Source organism: Pelobates fuscus, chromosome 5, assembly GCF_036172605.1.
Source record: "Pelobates fuscus isolate aPelFus1 chromosome 5, aPelFus1.pri, whole genome shotgun sequence".
Classification (NCBI taxonomy): domain Eukaryota; kingdom Metazoa; phylum Chordata; class Amphibia; order Anura; family Pelobatidae; genus Pelobates; species Pelobates fuscus.
This window is the reverse complement of record NC_086321.1, coordinates 116,179,495-116,195,218: the sequence shown is the minus strand read 5'-3', so window position 1 is coordinate 116,195,218 and position 15,724 is coordinate 116,179,495. Positions and strand designations below refer to the sequence as shown.

Below are 15,724 nucleotides of genomic sequence, written 5' to 3'. Positions count from 1 at the left end.
ATTTCTTTCCACTGGTAGAATTTCTCAACAGCTTACAAAAGCTGCCTAAAGCCTTTGCAAGTCCTCCCTTTCTTTCCTAGCACAGACTTTCCATGGCTGTCCAGACTTCCCAATGCAACTCTTCACCCATAAAGCACTTCAGCATGCTAAAAGTTCTTTAGGTGTGTGGAGTGTCCCTTTAATGTCTGATTCTCAATAGTCTGTAACTCTGATGTTGTTGTGTAATGCATGGTTTATTTCACACAGTGCCTTTCTTCAACAGTGATATAAAAACAATGTCAATTTATCAGAATTGTATGAAAATAACACTGACCTATATCGACCGGTTGATCGGAGTGGATCCGAAGTGGGGGCTGCTGCTTTCTACGAACAATCTCCACAATCAGTGAAGAGGATAAATGCTCAAATTCTTTCATCATTATCACTTGATTAAAGTGGGACTCCTTTACCACAAAATTTAAGCAGTGTTCCTAAAAGCAGAGAAACTAATTTAAAAAGACACACCTAATAGAGCATAGTATGGCGAGGGTGTATGGATAGGATCAAACATCCTTGCACAACAACAGTAACTAGATTCTAGTGGTAAAAAAAAAAAAATTCCTATTAGCGTAGTAACAAATGTGCAAAATATGTAGAGGTGTTTAGGTATGTGGTTGGTCCTGCAGGCCACACCCCTCTTCCCTTTATGTAGGTGCATGTAAAATGTCCATACATTGTTTTTATTTTTATGTTAATAAAGAGGATGTGTAGGTTTATACTGCTGGAATATCATAACAGTTGGTGAGCAAGAGTCTGTTTCTTTATGATTGACTCTGTCCTCAAGATGCACAGACCAGCCGCATCACAGAAGTTCCGACATGTAACTACAGTATGCCAGAATCCTGTTAAGCTGGATCATATAGCGCACAAACTATATGGCTGTGGAAATCTGAGAAAGGAACCTCCGATTTTATCTCTCAACTTTAGACCTTTGAAATTCACTGATCTACTATAAGTAGAACCATTTCTAAAATGGTGAGGTAACCTGTATTTGTAGATTTAACATGGAATGACTTTAAAATATTTTATATTGTATTTTCCCAAGTGGCCCTTATATGCTTTGCTGCAATTAATGTTTTTATTTAACCAGTGGATTGAGCTATGAAAAAAAATAAAAATAAAAAATAAAGCACTTTTTAAAATCACCCCAGTAAAAGCAATGGAAGTGCCACACAGCCAGAAAGTGTGAACTTTTGCTTTGGCATCACATTATCCTTAAACGGGTAACCATAAAACACTAATGGAGTGAATTCACCAAACATTAAAATGCAGTGTATTGAAAACTATCATTAAAAGATTTTGCCAAAACAAACTAATTTGGAAAACCGCCCAAGCTTAGCTATAGTCCCAAATGACAACGTCTGCCTGAATTTGGCATCTTGGTTTTCTATTGACATTTTGGTAAACAAACACAATGTGATTCTGCCTTGACTTTCATCCCATGACAATGCAGAAGGCATCAAAACATAAGCATTAAAGGAAAACTCTGGTCACTATACCAATCTCATTAAAATTAAGTTATGGCGTAAGCAGGCAACCGGGCGCTTTCTTACCTGAAGGGGTTAAACAGTTCTTGAACAGTTTAACCCCAAAGGGGTTGCCTCCGGCACTGCATCTCCATTTTCCAGAGCAGCATGCAGATTCTGAAATTGAGTTTCAGTGAGTGCGGAGTGCTACTGGGCAGTGGCAACGTTGATTAGCTAGAGTTGAATTAGTAGATCCCCATTCATAAGAGGATTTTTAACTAAAGTGAGATTTGTCAAGAATTCAATTTAAAATCTAACTCCATAGAAGCTGAAATGGAATAAAATATAACTTTTTTGTAGGATTTATTTACTTTGTATTTTAAATGAACCGGTTATGAAAAAACAAATTACCTGAAATCGCTACCATATACATTGAATACACCATATACCACAAAAAATACATGGCGTATTCAATGGAAAATGTGTCACTCCATTCCTATACTCCCTAGCCAGCACCAGAGATGCTGGCTAGGGAGTTTCCATAGCAACCACAGCCCATGTGCTCTGGTTGCTATGCATGGAGAGCAGAGGAAACTCGGGTGGTAGGTCTTTTCTGCTTTCCCTTGGCAGTCAATTCCTTGCCAAAAACCTATTTTTAAATAACATTTGCTAACAAAAGTGCTTGCACAATGTATAGATAAAATCATATGCCCAATCTAATGAGCATAGGTTGTTTGGGGCATGACAGGTGCCATTTACATTTGAAATTCACTTTGAATTCTTACTTTAGGGAATAACTCCGAGAGAAAGAGAACATTGTTTCTGGGAGGATTCATGTCATTTACAACAAATAGAGTGACTTAAAATTCTGTATTTATTTTTGTTTAATATTTACTTGTTTATATATTAAATACATGATGCATTAAAACAGGTGTGTTGAGTGCCCCCTTTAAATGCTGTGCTAAAGCTAAATAAATTAGTCAGTCAGATCTGCACCAAGCCCCCAAAACCCCTAGAACCTGCCCTGAGAGAAAGAAACACGAAACACAGTAGACATTGCCGCTGTCATTACTGGGAAATTGGTGGACTGAAGGCATTGCATGTAATTGCAAATCATATGGGATCAATTGGGATAAATTAAAGTATTAGCATTAGTGGAGAACAGGCAGAGTTGCCGAAACAGTCACCTCGCCCAAATGTTGGCAATTTTATGGAAAGCAAGTGCAAGGAACACAAAAACTGTTTAGCTCAAACTCTGTTTCTTCTACAGTCTGTTAAAATATGCAAAATACTACATAATAATTAGGTTCAGATTTAACTATTAAAATTCTCTTAAAATTCACGCGGATGGCAGGTGTTTCATTAAACAGCAACACTGCCTCCTTAATAATAGCAGCTGGAGATTTCTCATGCTATGGAAAGTTAAGAGCCTTGAGATATTCTGGGTTTATTTTACCTTTAATTGGTCCAGCTGCAGTTTGTTGGCATTTTCACACACATTAAGGACATTCTGAAGGTCAACAGAGGCCTCTATGTACTGAACACACAGTTGCTCCAGACGGGAAAGTTTAAAGTGCAGTGCTAACTTATACACATCCATGATTAGAAGAACATCCTGAACATGACCTGCGGCAGGAAAATAAATATGTATTAAAGCAAACATTACAAAGAAATCTAATTCACAAAAACAAATTCTGGAGATATAACAGTGTTTGCACACATGAATACATATTTAAAAAGTCAATATAGTTGAGTAAGCATTTGCAACTTGCCCTGTGGAATCAACCATTATGATAATTCCAAAAATATACAACAACCCACCTTCTTCCCCCCACTCTCAATTCCCCCCCCCCCCCCCCAAAAAAAAAACCAGCACTATATTGCTAGCTCACCCTTCCGTGGATATTTTATTTTGTCAGTGTACAAAAATTGCATGAGCAACTCAAATGGTCGTGCTTCAGCATCACGAATTGTGACTTCCAACATGGGCTGTGACACTTTTATTTGGTTACTTGTATTCTCAGGTTTAGGTTGCAGACCTTGAACTTCTTCATCTGAATCTGGCTTCATTTCCTAATGGCAAAAAACAAAGAGCAATTATCCTTAACAACCAATTGCCAAGTTGATTCTTCAAATTTACAAAAAAAAAAAAACATACATTATATAAACAGGCAGTGTACATGGCAAGTAGAAACAGGTGTAATAATTGTCAACATTTCAGCAATCATGTGCATTTTCCTTCAGATCTACTACATACAAGGTCCATACAAGCTTCCATTTAAAAGAACGCAGCAATAATTTTTTTCAACCATGATCTGCGTCGGTATTGGTCCAAATCAGCCGTTGAAGCACTTGGATATTTAAACTGACAGACTGCTACTGTGTTAAGTGGAGTTCTGGCTTATAACCTATTATTTGTGTTGAAATTTAGACAATCTGTATGGAAAATGCAGAAGGTTATCTCAGCGAAAGCATAGAGGCAGATTCTGGGTTTTTGCCAAACCAATATAAAAAATAAAAAAAGCTGTAACTAAACATTCATTGTACTCCAACCACTAACACGAGCAAATTAAACAAAAAACTAGAATTGTGGTTCTGAAGTGGGGTTAATCTATGTTCTGAATACATTTAAAAAATCCCCTTTTTAAAGACTTAAAATAATTCTGACAGCACAGTATTTCTAGGTCAATACACCTCGTGCGTTCCTCAAGTAACACATTGTCTAGATTGTATGGATATCTCCACTGGAACAAAACTGGGAAACACCTAAAACTTTGGGTTATTGGACGTCCATAAAAATGGTTTGTGAGGTGTAGGCAATATTGGACATCCATATAATTGGTTTGAGAGGTGCAGGCAACTCCAAAAGTTGATTGTGCAAAATAGTGAATGATATGCAAGACAAGACAGTAATCCTAACCCAGAGTGCACGTTACTAGCAAACATCAAGTGATTTGGCCAATACAGCGACACCCCCTTGACATAGTACTAACCTGTCGTTGCCTCTCTCTTGCTTGCGTAATCTTCTTCCTTAGCCATTTACATCGAGCTGTGATAATACTAATGTGACCCCTCACTCGCTCCTCTTTCTAGTTGTAAAATATAAAGGATTTGTTTTTAGTGTATCTGTATAAAACCATATTGTAATAACACGTGTGAACTTCTAAGTCTTGTTTGTTCTCACAGATATCGCCAGCAAACTTCTAAAACTATATTCTATATTCCACAAATGAGAACTTCTTAGTTCGTGGCACTTATTGCTGGCAGATAGAAAACAAATTAGCAAAAACATACATTCAGATTTAAAAATGTAGTAAAGTGTCAAATGTACAGAATGCTTAAAGGGATACTCGAAGCACCAAAACAACTGTGGCGTAATGAAGCTGTTTTGGTGTATAGACCATACCCCTGGACTCTCACTGCTCGACACCATGCAATTTTTGTGTATTTGAGTGCTGCAGATGTATTTCTTTTCTTTACACCATTTTTTTTGTTGTGGACCAAGTCATTTTATAACTCACAGTTATAATGGTCACTCCACACTTTGTATAAAAGATTACGATTGAATGGTATCCCTGGCATTATGTGCTTTACATATTTGTAGCAGGAATTTGTTTCCAACACCAAGTTTTTATTGACTTCATTCAGACGTGCAATACCCAACCATCTATTTAGAAAGTACTGTACCGTACCAAAATGCCTAGAACTTTGATAATTATTCAAATTGTCGCCAGATTCAGAATCCTAAATTGCCATGAACACATACAAATTAAAATACCCTTTAAAATACATCAATGTTTATTTTATCTTCATGTTGCACAGTGTGTAAATGAAACAAACACAAGTAAACTACCTAAAATGTTCTTTTATAAGATTTTAGAATGCATATATCTTTAAAGTCAAACATTTACTTGCTTATTATAGCAATTACGTTTGATGAAGTGAAAATAGAATTTGCAAAATGTAGGCCAAAAAAAAGCAGAGTTTGGACACAATCTCCAACTCGCCTAGTGTGGCATATCTGGTTTTCTACCTACCATAACCCAGTTCAGTGAACACAGTATATATTTTCTAGAATTTGCAAAATCTTGCCACAGTGAGTAGCCTGTTCTGGAAATGTTTAGATGTTATCGGGATTGTAAATTCACGTATAATTACCCGTGGTATAAAGGAATCCAGTATTGTATATTAGGGAAGAAAAGCTTGGCACAATGTAATATATGCATATATAATTATAGATACTTACTTCTCCTAGAATGAACTCTATATCACAGAACTGTTGGTTCTCAAACAGTCTTCCATAATCTTCATGTAAAGTGCACATAGGGTAACAAGAAAACTAAAGACAAAAAAGTTTTAAGTGAAAAGTTAAATCGATGCACAGCACCTAAACATACACGATATGCACACTACTGAAGTTATTCTTTCTAGTGTGAATTGTTTTTAATTCAATGTGAATTCTCCATCAGCTATGATTCCAGTTTGTCTAGGTTTACCTAAATTCACCTTAAATTCCTGACAATTCACACTTAAGGAATAACCCTTGGTATCGAACAATGAAGCAGATGGAAGCTCACAACAGAAAACATTTACTACAGTCAGTTAAGTCATACTAAGGCCATGGAAGGCAGGAGATCATCAAAACGTCATAGCCTTGTTTGCTGAATTTTTATTTCTGCTGCAAAATGAATATGTCAGCAAGCAACAAGGAGTTCCCGTTTTTGTGCACCAGAATGGTTTGACAGAGAAGCAGATAACAGTGCCCATAGGCTGACAGCACCATAACCACTATAAAGGGCAGTAGTGTTATGGTGCTTAGGCAAGTGATAAAATAACTACAAAATGAAAAAGGTACTGCATTTACTGCTCCATCTTTTTTATCCCTACTCGCCACTTCCACATTTTCCTGTTAATAATTCTAGATGTGAGATAGATATATATATATATATATATACACACACACAAATATTATAAACAAATCCATATAGGTACTATAGAGGGTGAGTGTGCGATTACAAGGGTGTAGTCGAACCATTCATTATCTGTAATCCATTGCCACCTTCTTTTTCCAATATCCTATTCCCTCAGGGTCAATTACTTACCCCAGGGAATATGCTGCTAAATAAAAAAAGAACTGAATGCAAAACAACACAACGCATAACTGTGTTTATAAACTTCTAAATTGTGCCAATTAGAATGCACATCTTTGGCACTTTATAAACAGTTATTCTATATGTCGTTTGGCATTCATTTTTTTTTTTTTTTAGCAGAATGATCCCCTACTTTTGTATATATCTATTTTGTAAGACAGAAGGAAGATCTTTGGGGCATTCAAACCTCTCCATTTCTTTTCACTATATGTACGTTGGTTTGTGGACACACCAATATTTTGTATAGTACACACAAATGATTGCTCCCATTCCCCTAGTACAGACTCTGGTCTTGGAGCCTCTGCCAGCTTCCTTCACACAGGCAGCCACATGTAAAGAGGTATTTTGGCCCAAATGCTGCCATTCAGAATTTCATTTGGAGTTTAAAAGGATATTAAGGTCTTTGTCAACTAATTATCTAGATACTAGGAAAGCAACATTATACCTGAAAGCGATACATCTCTCCACTCCGAACATTGTTGTCCACAGTTCCACCAAATATGTACATCGCATCATATATAACGGCTGCAGCATGGAACAGGCGGCCACTGGGGAGCTGCAATAAATACATATGTCTATTCATTAAAGGTAACCCTGGAACCTTTTACTTGCAGAACACTGTTAATACTTAACAGACCCCTGAGCACACATCAGAATTTATATTAAACATGACATAAAAGAAAAAAACTAAACAGACCTTTTCTATTTTCAATACAAAGGGTACCGGTTATCATTTCTACAACTTCTGCTCCTTTTAAACAGCATAAAATTACATCTATACATAGTGCTAGCAAATGTGTAGGTTGGGAAAAAAAAAAATGATTTAAAAAATAGGTCTTTAACCGGTCACTCAATTCTTCGGACTAGTGTCTATGCCAAAGAATTTACTGACATTTGAGAACAGACACGACCTGTCACATCCATCTTCCTATTCTCATGTGCAGAGGTAAGGGAGAAGGGCTTTTGCTAAAGTGGTAAAACTCATAATGGGTTCAATTTAACTTTCAGCATTTTTTACATCCATTAAAAAAAAACAAAAAAAAAAACAAGCTTTACAGAATAGTAACTATGTATGTAATACCTTCACCAACTAATTTGCCTCTGTTTAAATACTATTCAAAGGAACAAGGCCACACTTTTCAGGCTTAATGCCTACTTGAAGGTGACCTAATAATCCCCATTTTCTGGATGGAAGGTTGATTTTACTTAAAGTTTAGAGGTAAACTCTTTATTTACATTAATGAAGAATAACAATGTTTAGTTCCATTTTTAAACCCCCTTCAATAATATTAGATTAGTGCATGAATCTCTTAATATTGCTATTAAGTAATATGGTTATTCCTCACCTCGCTATCTGGGCTAGGCTGGATAACCTCCCAGGACTGGGAGTCCACATCATAACAGTGCAATTCATTGGGTAACGTATTGTCTGCTGCACCCCCAAACACATAAAGATGACGGTCAAAGGCTACCATAGTATGTCCATAGCGACGCTGTGGAGGTGGAGGTGACCCGCGTAATAAATGCTCTGTGGGGATACGCATCCAGCTGTGAACAGAGAACATAACCCATTAACAAGCTAATAACCGATGCACTTTATGATCATTTATTAGAGACTGTCCGCTAAGTACATTTTATTTCAGTTTTGCATGAGAATAAGGACTGTCTGGCATTTAACACAATACATTATTTAGCAGCTGGACCAGTTTACACAGTTATTGGGTAGACTTGCAGCAAAATGAAAGCCCCTTGGGACCCTCAAATCTAATATACATATAATAATTAAATGTTGCACATAATGTGTATTTGTTTGTGTAAGGTGAATACACAAACATTTACATATGCCTAAAGGGTTGTATTTCAGTAGGTCTGTGCATATTGACAGGATGAATACATGTGCTTAATTTTCTACATGTAATCAATGTGTGTATTTGCATATATTGCGTCCTTGTGATATTATTGTGTATGTATTGCCCATTTATGTAAGCAAATGCAAGGGTTTGTGTGTGCAGCATCACTGCAGCAATACAAGTGGATAAAATAGATGTTGCACAAATATTTGAAATGTAGTTTATGTGGCATGCGTGCAGTATGCATCAATGTGAACATTTGCAATGGAATTTTTGTTTTGGACTCTCTGGTCTCACTAGAACTACTTTCCACCCCAGCCACAAAATCATAAGTATACATTCTAAATGTTATACAAGTGGGATAATGTGAGGCTAGAAGATTCTTCAAGCAGGAATCATAAAAAGGCTAAAATATTGTAAAAGTTTAGATAATGCTAATTGATCAAAGGAGTGGAGCCACAAAAATATACATAGGCTCAAAGTCCCAGACCAGTAACGCACAAATAATATACCAACCTCAATTAAAAAGTTAAATAACCCTTTAACAGTGGTTATAAGATAATTAAATGATAGCGTTAGGAATACAAACATGTAGCTCTTTAGGTGTTCCCTCCTCCCCCACTCCAAGCGGATGAAAACGTTAGATATACTTCCATTTTCTCAATGGCCTCCACACCTCCTTAGCTGAGATCTCACCCAATCCAATGCTTCCCCCTAGAGGCTAGTGCGCATGTGCAGCAAATCCCCGCTCTACGCCAATCAAATGCTGATCTAGGAGGAGCATTTGATTGAGAAGGACCTCTAGTGGCTGTCACAAAGACAGCGACTAGAGGGGAGTTAACCCTGCAATAGAAAAATTGCAGTTTCTATAAGACTTTAATGATTTACATTGCAGGGTTAAAACTGCAAGGACACTGCACCCAGACCTTGATCCCACTGATCATTTAAAACATGTTGATATGTAATCTAGCATAGTAAAATATGTAAAAATCTTAATCTAAACAAATCAATGGCCATCTTGAGACCTTTAGTTCTGTCAATAACAAAAAGCAAATAAACAATCACAGTAAAATAAAACCGGAACAAAACAAAACCACTCCACTATCAGTAAAGCAGGCATGCAAATAAACAATATGAGTACTCAGAAGAAGCAATAGAAGCTTATTTTCAAATATTTATGATTAAAAGGTTTATTGACAAGAGAGAAACAAGTAAATGTGGAGTGTACAGATGCACAGGACATACAAAGAACTATCACAAATTAGATGTATATTAGTCATGCGTAAAATTAATCATCACATAAAAACAAACAAAAGGTAATGGTATACAACAAACAATGAACTTTCAAAGGTTTGTTTTTAGGGGATTACATTTTTTTTACGTTTCCAAGACAAAAAGAAACTGAGGAAATATTTTGCTCTTACACTTTTTCTTTAAACTCAAATTGGAAAAGGTTATTTGTTATTTTTGCACCACTCTGACCAGAGAAGACGAACATTTTGTCCCTGCAAACGGCCACTGGGAAGTTACAGCAAGAAGGGGGGATCTCCCCACTTTGCTCAATCTGAAATGAACAGTCAAAAACTGAGGATTAGAAAAGTCAAGTAAAAAAAAAAAAAAATTCAAATGGTGCTGCAAAACAAAAAGATAATTTCAAAATTATTTATGTAGAAACGTTTTTATTTTGTAGTTCATCAGGAAAGATTGTAATTTCGGACTTGTTTCTCTACAGAAAACACTGCTATTACACACAGTAAGAAGCAAAGACTGCAAACATTAGTTTCCCTATCTCTAAAGGATTGTGTACTATTGGGTTGCCCTATGAGAGTTTTTGTCTCTTCCATCTGCAGTGGTACTCGAAGTCTATTACTGGTATAGGTTTTTGTACTTCATATCACTTGGTGCACACACATAAGTGGTGTATATTATTACACAGTGTGACACATTTTATTTGAAGTGTATACACATTTTAATGTACTTTGTTTTGCGCTGTTCACTACCTATTGTTTATTAAACTTTGTTTCTATTTCTCTTCCTCTCTATGCTGACCAACAAAAAGTGCAGAGTTTATAACACTGTTTGACAGGGAGCCAAGATGGAGGCACTCAGTTACGGGATAGTAGTTAATACAGCTGTGTGGATTTCTGTATTTAACTTCTTTTTCAGGCCTCGGAAATAAATCTTTGACACACATCATGAAGCCCAAGACACACAAATATCTATTTTTGCCTGAAAGACAGTCTTTTTTCCTCCTTTAGAATATAATATAATATAAATATATATATATATATATATATTTATTCGTGAGTTTGTCTGATAAACAAATTACCTGTTCCCAGCAGGTCCCCTCACGGTCTTGCAAACCGATGGTCCACATGTCATTTAATCTAAAGAGAAGAAAATCAATATATTAAAAAAAAGTTTTTCTTTTCAAAATTTTGAATCATTAAAAGTGCAGTCCCATAACCATTTCATAGCCAGAAGTCAAATTGTTTTAAGAAAAGCTTAACAGGTATTTGAGTCCCCGTGGTGCCTCAAGTCTGGGCCCATCTACAGATATTACTAAAGTGGATTCCCTTCTTCAGCATTTGTGACAATTACCAAGGTCTTTGGAAGGAATTCACAGGCTGAGAGGGAATGCTAATGTTCTCCTCAAAAAAATTCCATCCAAATAGAGATAAAATGCAGAAGAAGTCGGCCCAGAATACCCAGGTAAGCGTGAAGTCATTCAAAAATGCTTATACTATCCCTTATTAAAACATTAGTTATGCATAAATAGAATAATATATAGAGATGTAGAGAATTTCACACAACTTAGAGATTGTTTGATGAATGGCAACTTAAAACAAGTTGTTGAATCTACACAAAAAATAACTCACTGATTCCAACAAGTACTGTCGTTTTTAAGTTTGTGTGATGTAATTTTTATATTTTAACAATAGGATATTTTACAATTCCAAGTACTGACATTATTAGTTTCCATAGAATTAAAGTGATTTAAGATCATAATGTGCATAATGAATCCCATTTTACTGTTATAACAATTTCATATGTATATATTATTCTAGTCACTAGCAGTGCCATCCATTAGTATTTGGACATTGACATATACTTTGTTGTTTTAAACTTTATGCCAGGAGTGTGTAGAACATTTACATTTTAGGACACAAAAGTAATCTTTACGGTGACTGTCTGTAAACAAAAATATTCTGCATTTTAGACAATCATTGGTTGCAAAATGCAGCAGGAGGAAATGGTCATAAGTCCGACCTTTTTTTGTTTTGACCAAAACACGTTCCTTTCTCACTAACTTTTCTGAACTGAGAGCCAGTGATAGGATGAGTTTATCAGCTGACATTCTCAGCCAATCAGCAGCACCTCGTCCAAGGCTTCCAAATTGTAACCTCAGACTACATAGAGGGCAAATTGTTTTCCTAGTTTGTTGCAAAATTGGAAGCGCTACAGACTTGTTTTTTGCCTTCTTTTGGATCAACAGCAAAAACATATGTGAGGAAGGCTGAACTTGATGGACACAAGTCTCTTTTCAGCTAAGTAACTATTTAACTATGAAATGCAATCAGGTGCCGTCTCCCAGACTTTGGGGTTAAATCCGTAAGGTAAGGGGTTTTCCAGGATCTTCTCGCACCATAACAATCTAATTGCAATGACGTTATGGTTATCCGAGCATCCCTTTGAATGAAAATGCTGCTCAAGCGCATAGAAAGGAAGTACCAGTTCCCGAATAGATCACGTTATGCTTTTCTGAATGAAACTACAGAAGTAACCATATTACTGACTTATGCAAAGACCACTAAGAAAGGACAAAAGAGGTAGGGTGTGGCATGTATGGCAAGTGCCCACTCAGTACACCAGCAAGGGGGAGGTCTAGCTTTTCCACATGAGTGACTAAATGGACTTTTTGCCAAAAACTATTTTTCTGCAAAATAATCCTTGTTATAAAAAGGTAGCTTGTATTATACTCAGGAAATCATATTAAAAGAATAAATTAAATGTGAAGTTGTAAAAAAAAAAAAAACAAACTAAAAAAACAAATTCACAGGAAAGTCTTTATTTTTATGTCTAACACACCTTGCATTTCCATCATATCCAGCAAAGATCCAGAGTTTATCACTGTAAACTGTGGCCCCATGTGCTGACCGGGCTACTGGGAGCCTGTAAATGAAGATCAAAAGAAGAAACATTAAGTAAAAAAAATAATAAAACACAGATGGAATGTAAAACACAGAAAATGAATGCTATGCAATATGAGAATGACAAATCAAGAAAATTAGTAGTGAAATACAATGAGGTGAAATACAATCGTAAATCATTCTGAATTTGTTGAAAACTACAATAATTTAAATTTCATGTTTGTGTTCCTGACCCTACAGTGTTCCTTTAGTATGACATTGGTGCCTGGTACATAAACATAAAGCCAATAGGGATGTCTAACCTGGATTTTCAAACTGTTTCTCAGAAAGCTGAGCACATTTTCTTTTTAAATAAATTCAAATAAACCCTATAATTCTTTTTTTTTTTTTAAATATAATTTATTAGTTTTTTCATTATTCAATACAAATAACATAACTGTGACATAAAAAAGATACAACATGCAAGGATGGTAATATATATATATATATATCATCTATATCATGTTAACCATACTTACACATATATACATACAAATATATATTAATCTGGAATAAACGCAAATTTATATTTAAAAAAAAAAAGATTTTTCTACGGTGGATTTCTTAAAATTTGAGGAGTGAATATACCCAAATTGCAACAGTATGCACTGTAGGCACAAACATGTTTGTACATAGTTTGCTTCAAGGTCTGTGTTTTGGACAGATTTAGTTTTGTTTAATTATTTTGGATTTTCTGTAGTGACTGTAATGTTGCAGAACAATACGTTATGCTGCAGAATTAAACATTATGCCTGGAGAAAATAAATCCTGGGCAATGTGGACTAACACGCAACATGACTATATGCACTCCTCCTCAGGCTCCATCGGGCCCCTTCTACCATACACATCCTAGACTGTTGCATTTTGCACCTCCTCTTTGAGCAGTTTGCCGGTACCCAATCTGTCCCATCACTCCTCAGTTTGAGATATTTACAAGCAATAAATGTGCCCGAGAAATGTGCCCGAGAAAGGGAAATTACTGCTTTACTCCAAGAGGGTCTGAAGGATGGAAGACAGCTCCACATAAATGCCTGTAATGATGGCCCAGCACACACAATCTTGCACTACAGACATAGCCTCCTAGTAGAGTCTAATGATACAATCACAAACCTTCCTTCAACCTTCCACTCTGTCCAGAGACCAGTCCCAAACTTGTACTCAAAAAGGTCATTCTTATTCTTCAGGTTGGAGTTGGAATAGATGTCTCCAGTGTAGCCCCCTAGATAAATCAAGACAGAGTAATCAGATATTTGTGGCAAGTTCTAAGATGAAATTCTTTTAAGATGGAACTCATTCTGACTCCTTAAAAGAACACTATAGTGCCAGGAAAACAAACTCGTTTTCCTGGCACTATAGTGCCCTGAGGGTGCCCCCACCCTTACCTTTTTTTCCAGCGCCGGGCTCCCTCAGCGCTGGGACTATCCTCCCTCTTTTGAGGTAATCGGCTGAATGCGCATGCGCGGCAAGAGCCGCGCGCGCATTCAGCCAGTCTCATAGGAAAGCATTCTCAATGTTTTCCTATGAACGCTGGCGTCTTCTCACTGTGATTTTCACAGTGAGAAGCGCGGAAGCGCCTCTAGTGGCTGTCAATGAGACAGCCACTAGAGGCTGGATTAACCCATCGGTAAACATAGCAGTTTCTCTGAAACTGCTATGTTTACAGCAGAAAGGGTTAATCCTAGATGGACCTGGCACCCAGACCACTTAATTAAGCTGAAGTGGTCTGGGTGCCTATAGTGGTCCTTTAATAAGAACAGCCCAGATAAACTACAACTGTCCTGGCAAGAGTCATTAAAAATCTAAAAAGGGAAGGGGTGGGGGCAACAATGACTGAACAATAAATATTAACCATACAAAGGGCAGGCAAACATCACCCAAGAAACCATAATAAGCAAACATACTTAGTTTGCTAAAAATTTAATAAATCTTACAAAGCAAAACACCAAATTTAAAAGTAGAAAAATTATATATATTGTTATCACAACTGAAAACAGATTGCCAAACCTTGTTATCCCCCCCAAAATGCTTAGGTTACATTTGGTGGATGGGAATTGTAGTATTTCAGTCACACCTTAGTAACCATAGAGAAGTTTATTAGTGTAGTCCCAAGTATGACTTTGCTAATATGACTGAAACAAACATTTGTAAATAATTAGCTGCTCCTTATTTCATTCAAAATCTAATTTTGAAATACACTTTTACCCCTTAAGGACCAAACTTCTGGAATAAAAGGGAATCATGACATGTCACACATGTCATGTGTCCTTAAGGGTTAAACTCATGTAAAAAGTTAGTATTGTTCATATTTATAAACCGATGAATTTAGACGCTTTGGTTTCTTACCAAACACAAACATACTGCTTCCATAAACCACAGCAGAATGGTGATACCTTGGTGCTGGTGGGCTCCCTGTAGTAAATGCCCTAGAAATATAATTAAATATATAAATGATAAATGTTAATCATGCAACCTATCAAAACAGTTTTAAATGACTCAGTCAGTGATAGCTAAACTTGGAATTGTACCCATGATGCTTAATAAGCCTATAGCCTGGCTGGGCATTATGGGAAATATACTTAAACACCTCTGGTTCTAAGGACAACCATAACTGATCTAGGTACTCACAAACATAGTCTATTATACCTCAGCCGTACATAGATAAACAAATACCCCAAACACATGCAAATGTTTGTGTTTTATTTCTCAATTTGTTTTTTTGCTAAAAATATATTGTATCTTAACAGCATTCTTACAATGAAAATCTGAGGTCTAGTATTGTCTAAACACTTGCTTTACAATCCATTTTACCTGCACCAGGAACAGTCTTTGACATCAAACCTCAGCAGATCATTTAACATATTCTTCCTGAAAGAAACATATGCAGTTAGCTTTCTAACTTAGGCAATTTCTCAAAGTGTAAGTGTACACAGTTTTGTTTTTTTATTCCTAGAAACTCTGGCATACTAAAATACTAAACACTCTACACTCCATTTACCATAATGAGCACTTCATGTAAGACTATCATTGAT

The 15,724-nt window shown here is 36.2% G+C and overlaps 1 protein-coding gene across 2 annotated transcripts in view; it reads right to left on the bottom strand.

Annotated features, from left to right (window-relative positions):
- LZTR1 (leucine zipper like post translational regulator 1) overlaps positions 1-15,724 on the bottom strand; it is a 39,377-nt gene that overhangs the window by 20,533 nt on the left and 3,120 nt on the right. For both annotated transcript variants that reach the window (XM_063454162.1, XM_063454163.1), the window contains exons 3-15: positions 15,504-15,560; positions 15,039-15,118; positions 13,806-13,914; positions 12,595-12,678; positions 10,835-10,892; positions 9,930-10,069; positions 8,002-8,203; positions 7,101-7,211; positions 5,752-5,844; positions 4,499-4,594; positions 3,398-3,578; positions 2,962-3,131; positions 314-470 (exon numbers count right to left, since the gene is read on the bottom strand). In XM_063454162.1, the coding sequence (XP_063310232.1) occupies positions 314-470; positions 2,962-3,131; positions 3,398-3,578; positions 4,499-4,594; positions 5,752-5,844; positions 7,101-7,211; positions 8,002-8,203; positions 9,930-10,069; positions 10,835-10,892; positions 12,595-12,678; positions 13,806-13,914; positions 15,039-15,118; positions 15,504-15,560 (1,538 nt within the window). The remainder of the gene's footprint in view (positions 1-313; positions 471-2,961; positions 3,132-3,397; positions 3,579-4,498; positions 4,595-5,751; positions 5,845-7,100; positions 7,212-8,001; positions 8,204-9,929; positions 10,070-10,834; positions 10,893-12,594; positions 12,679-13,805; positions 13,915-15,038; positions 15,119-15,503; positions 15,561-15,724) is intronic.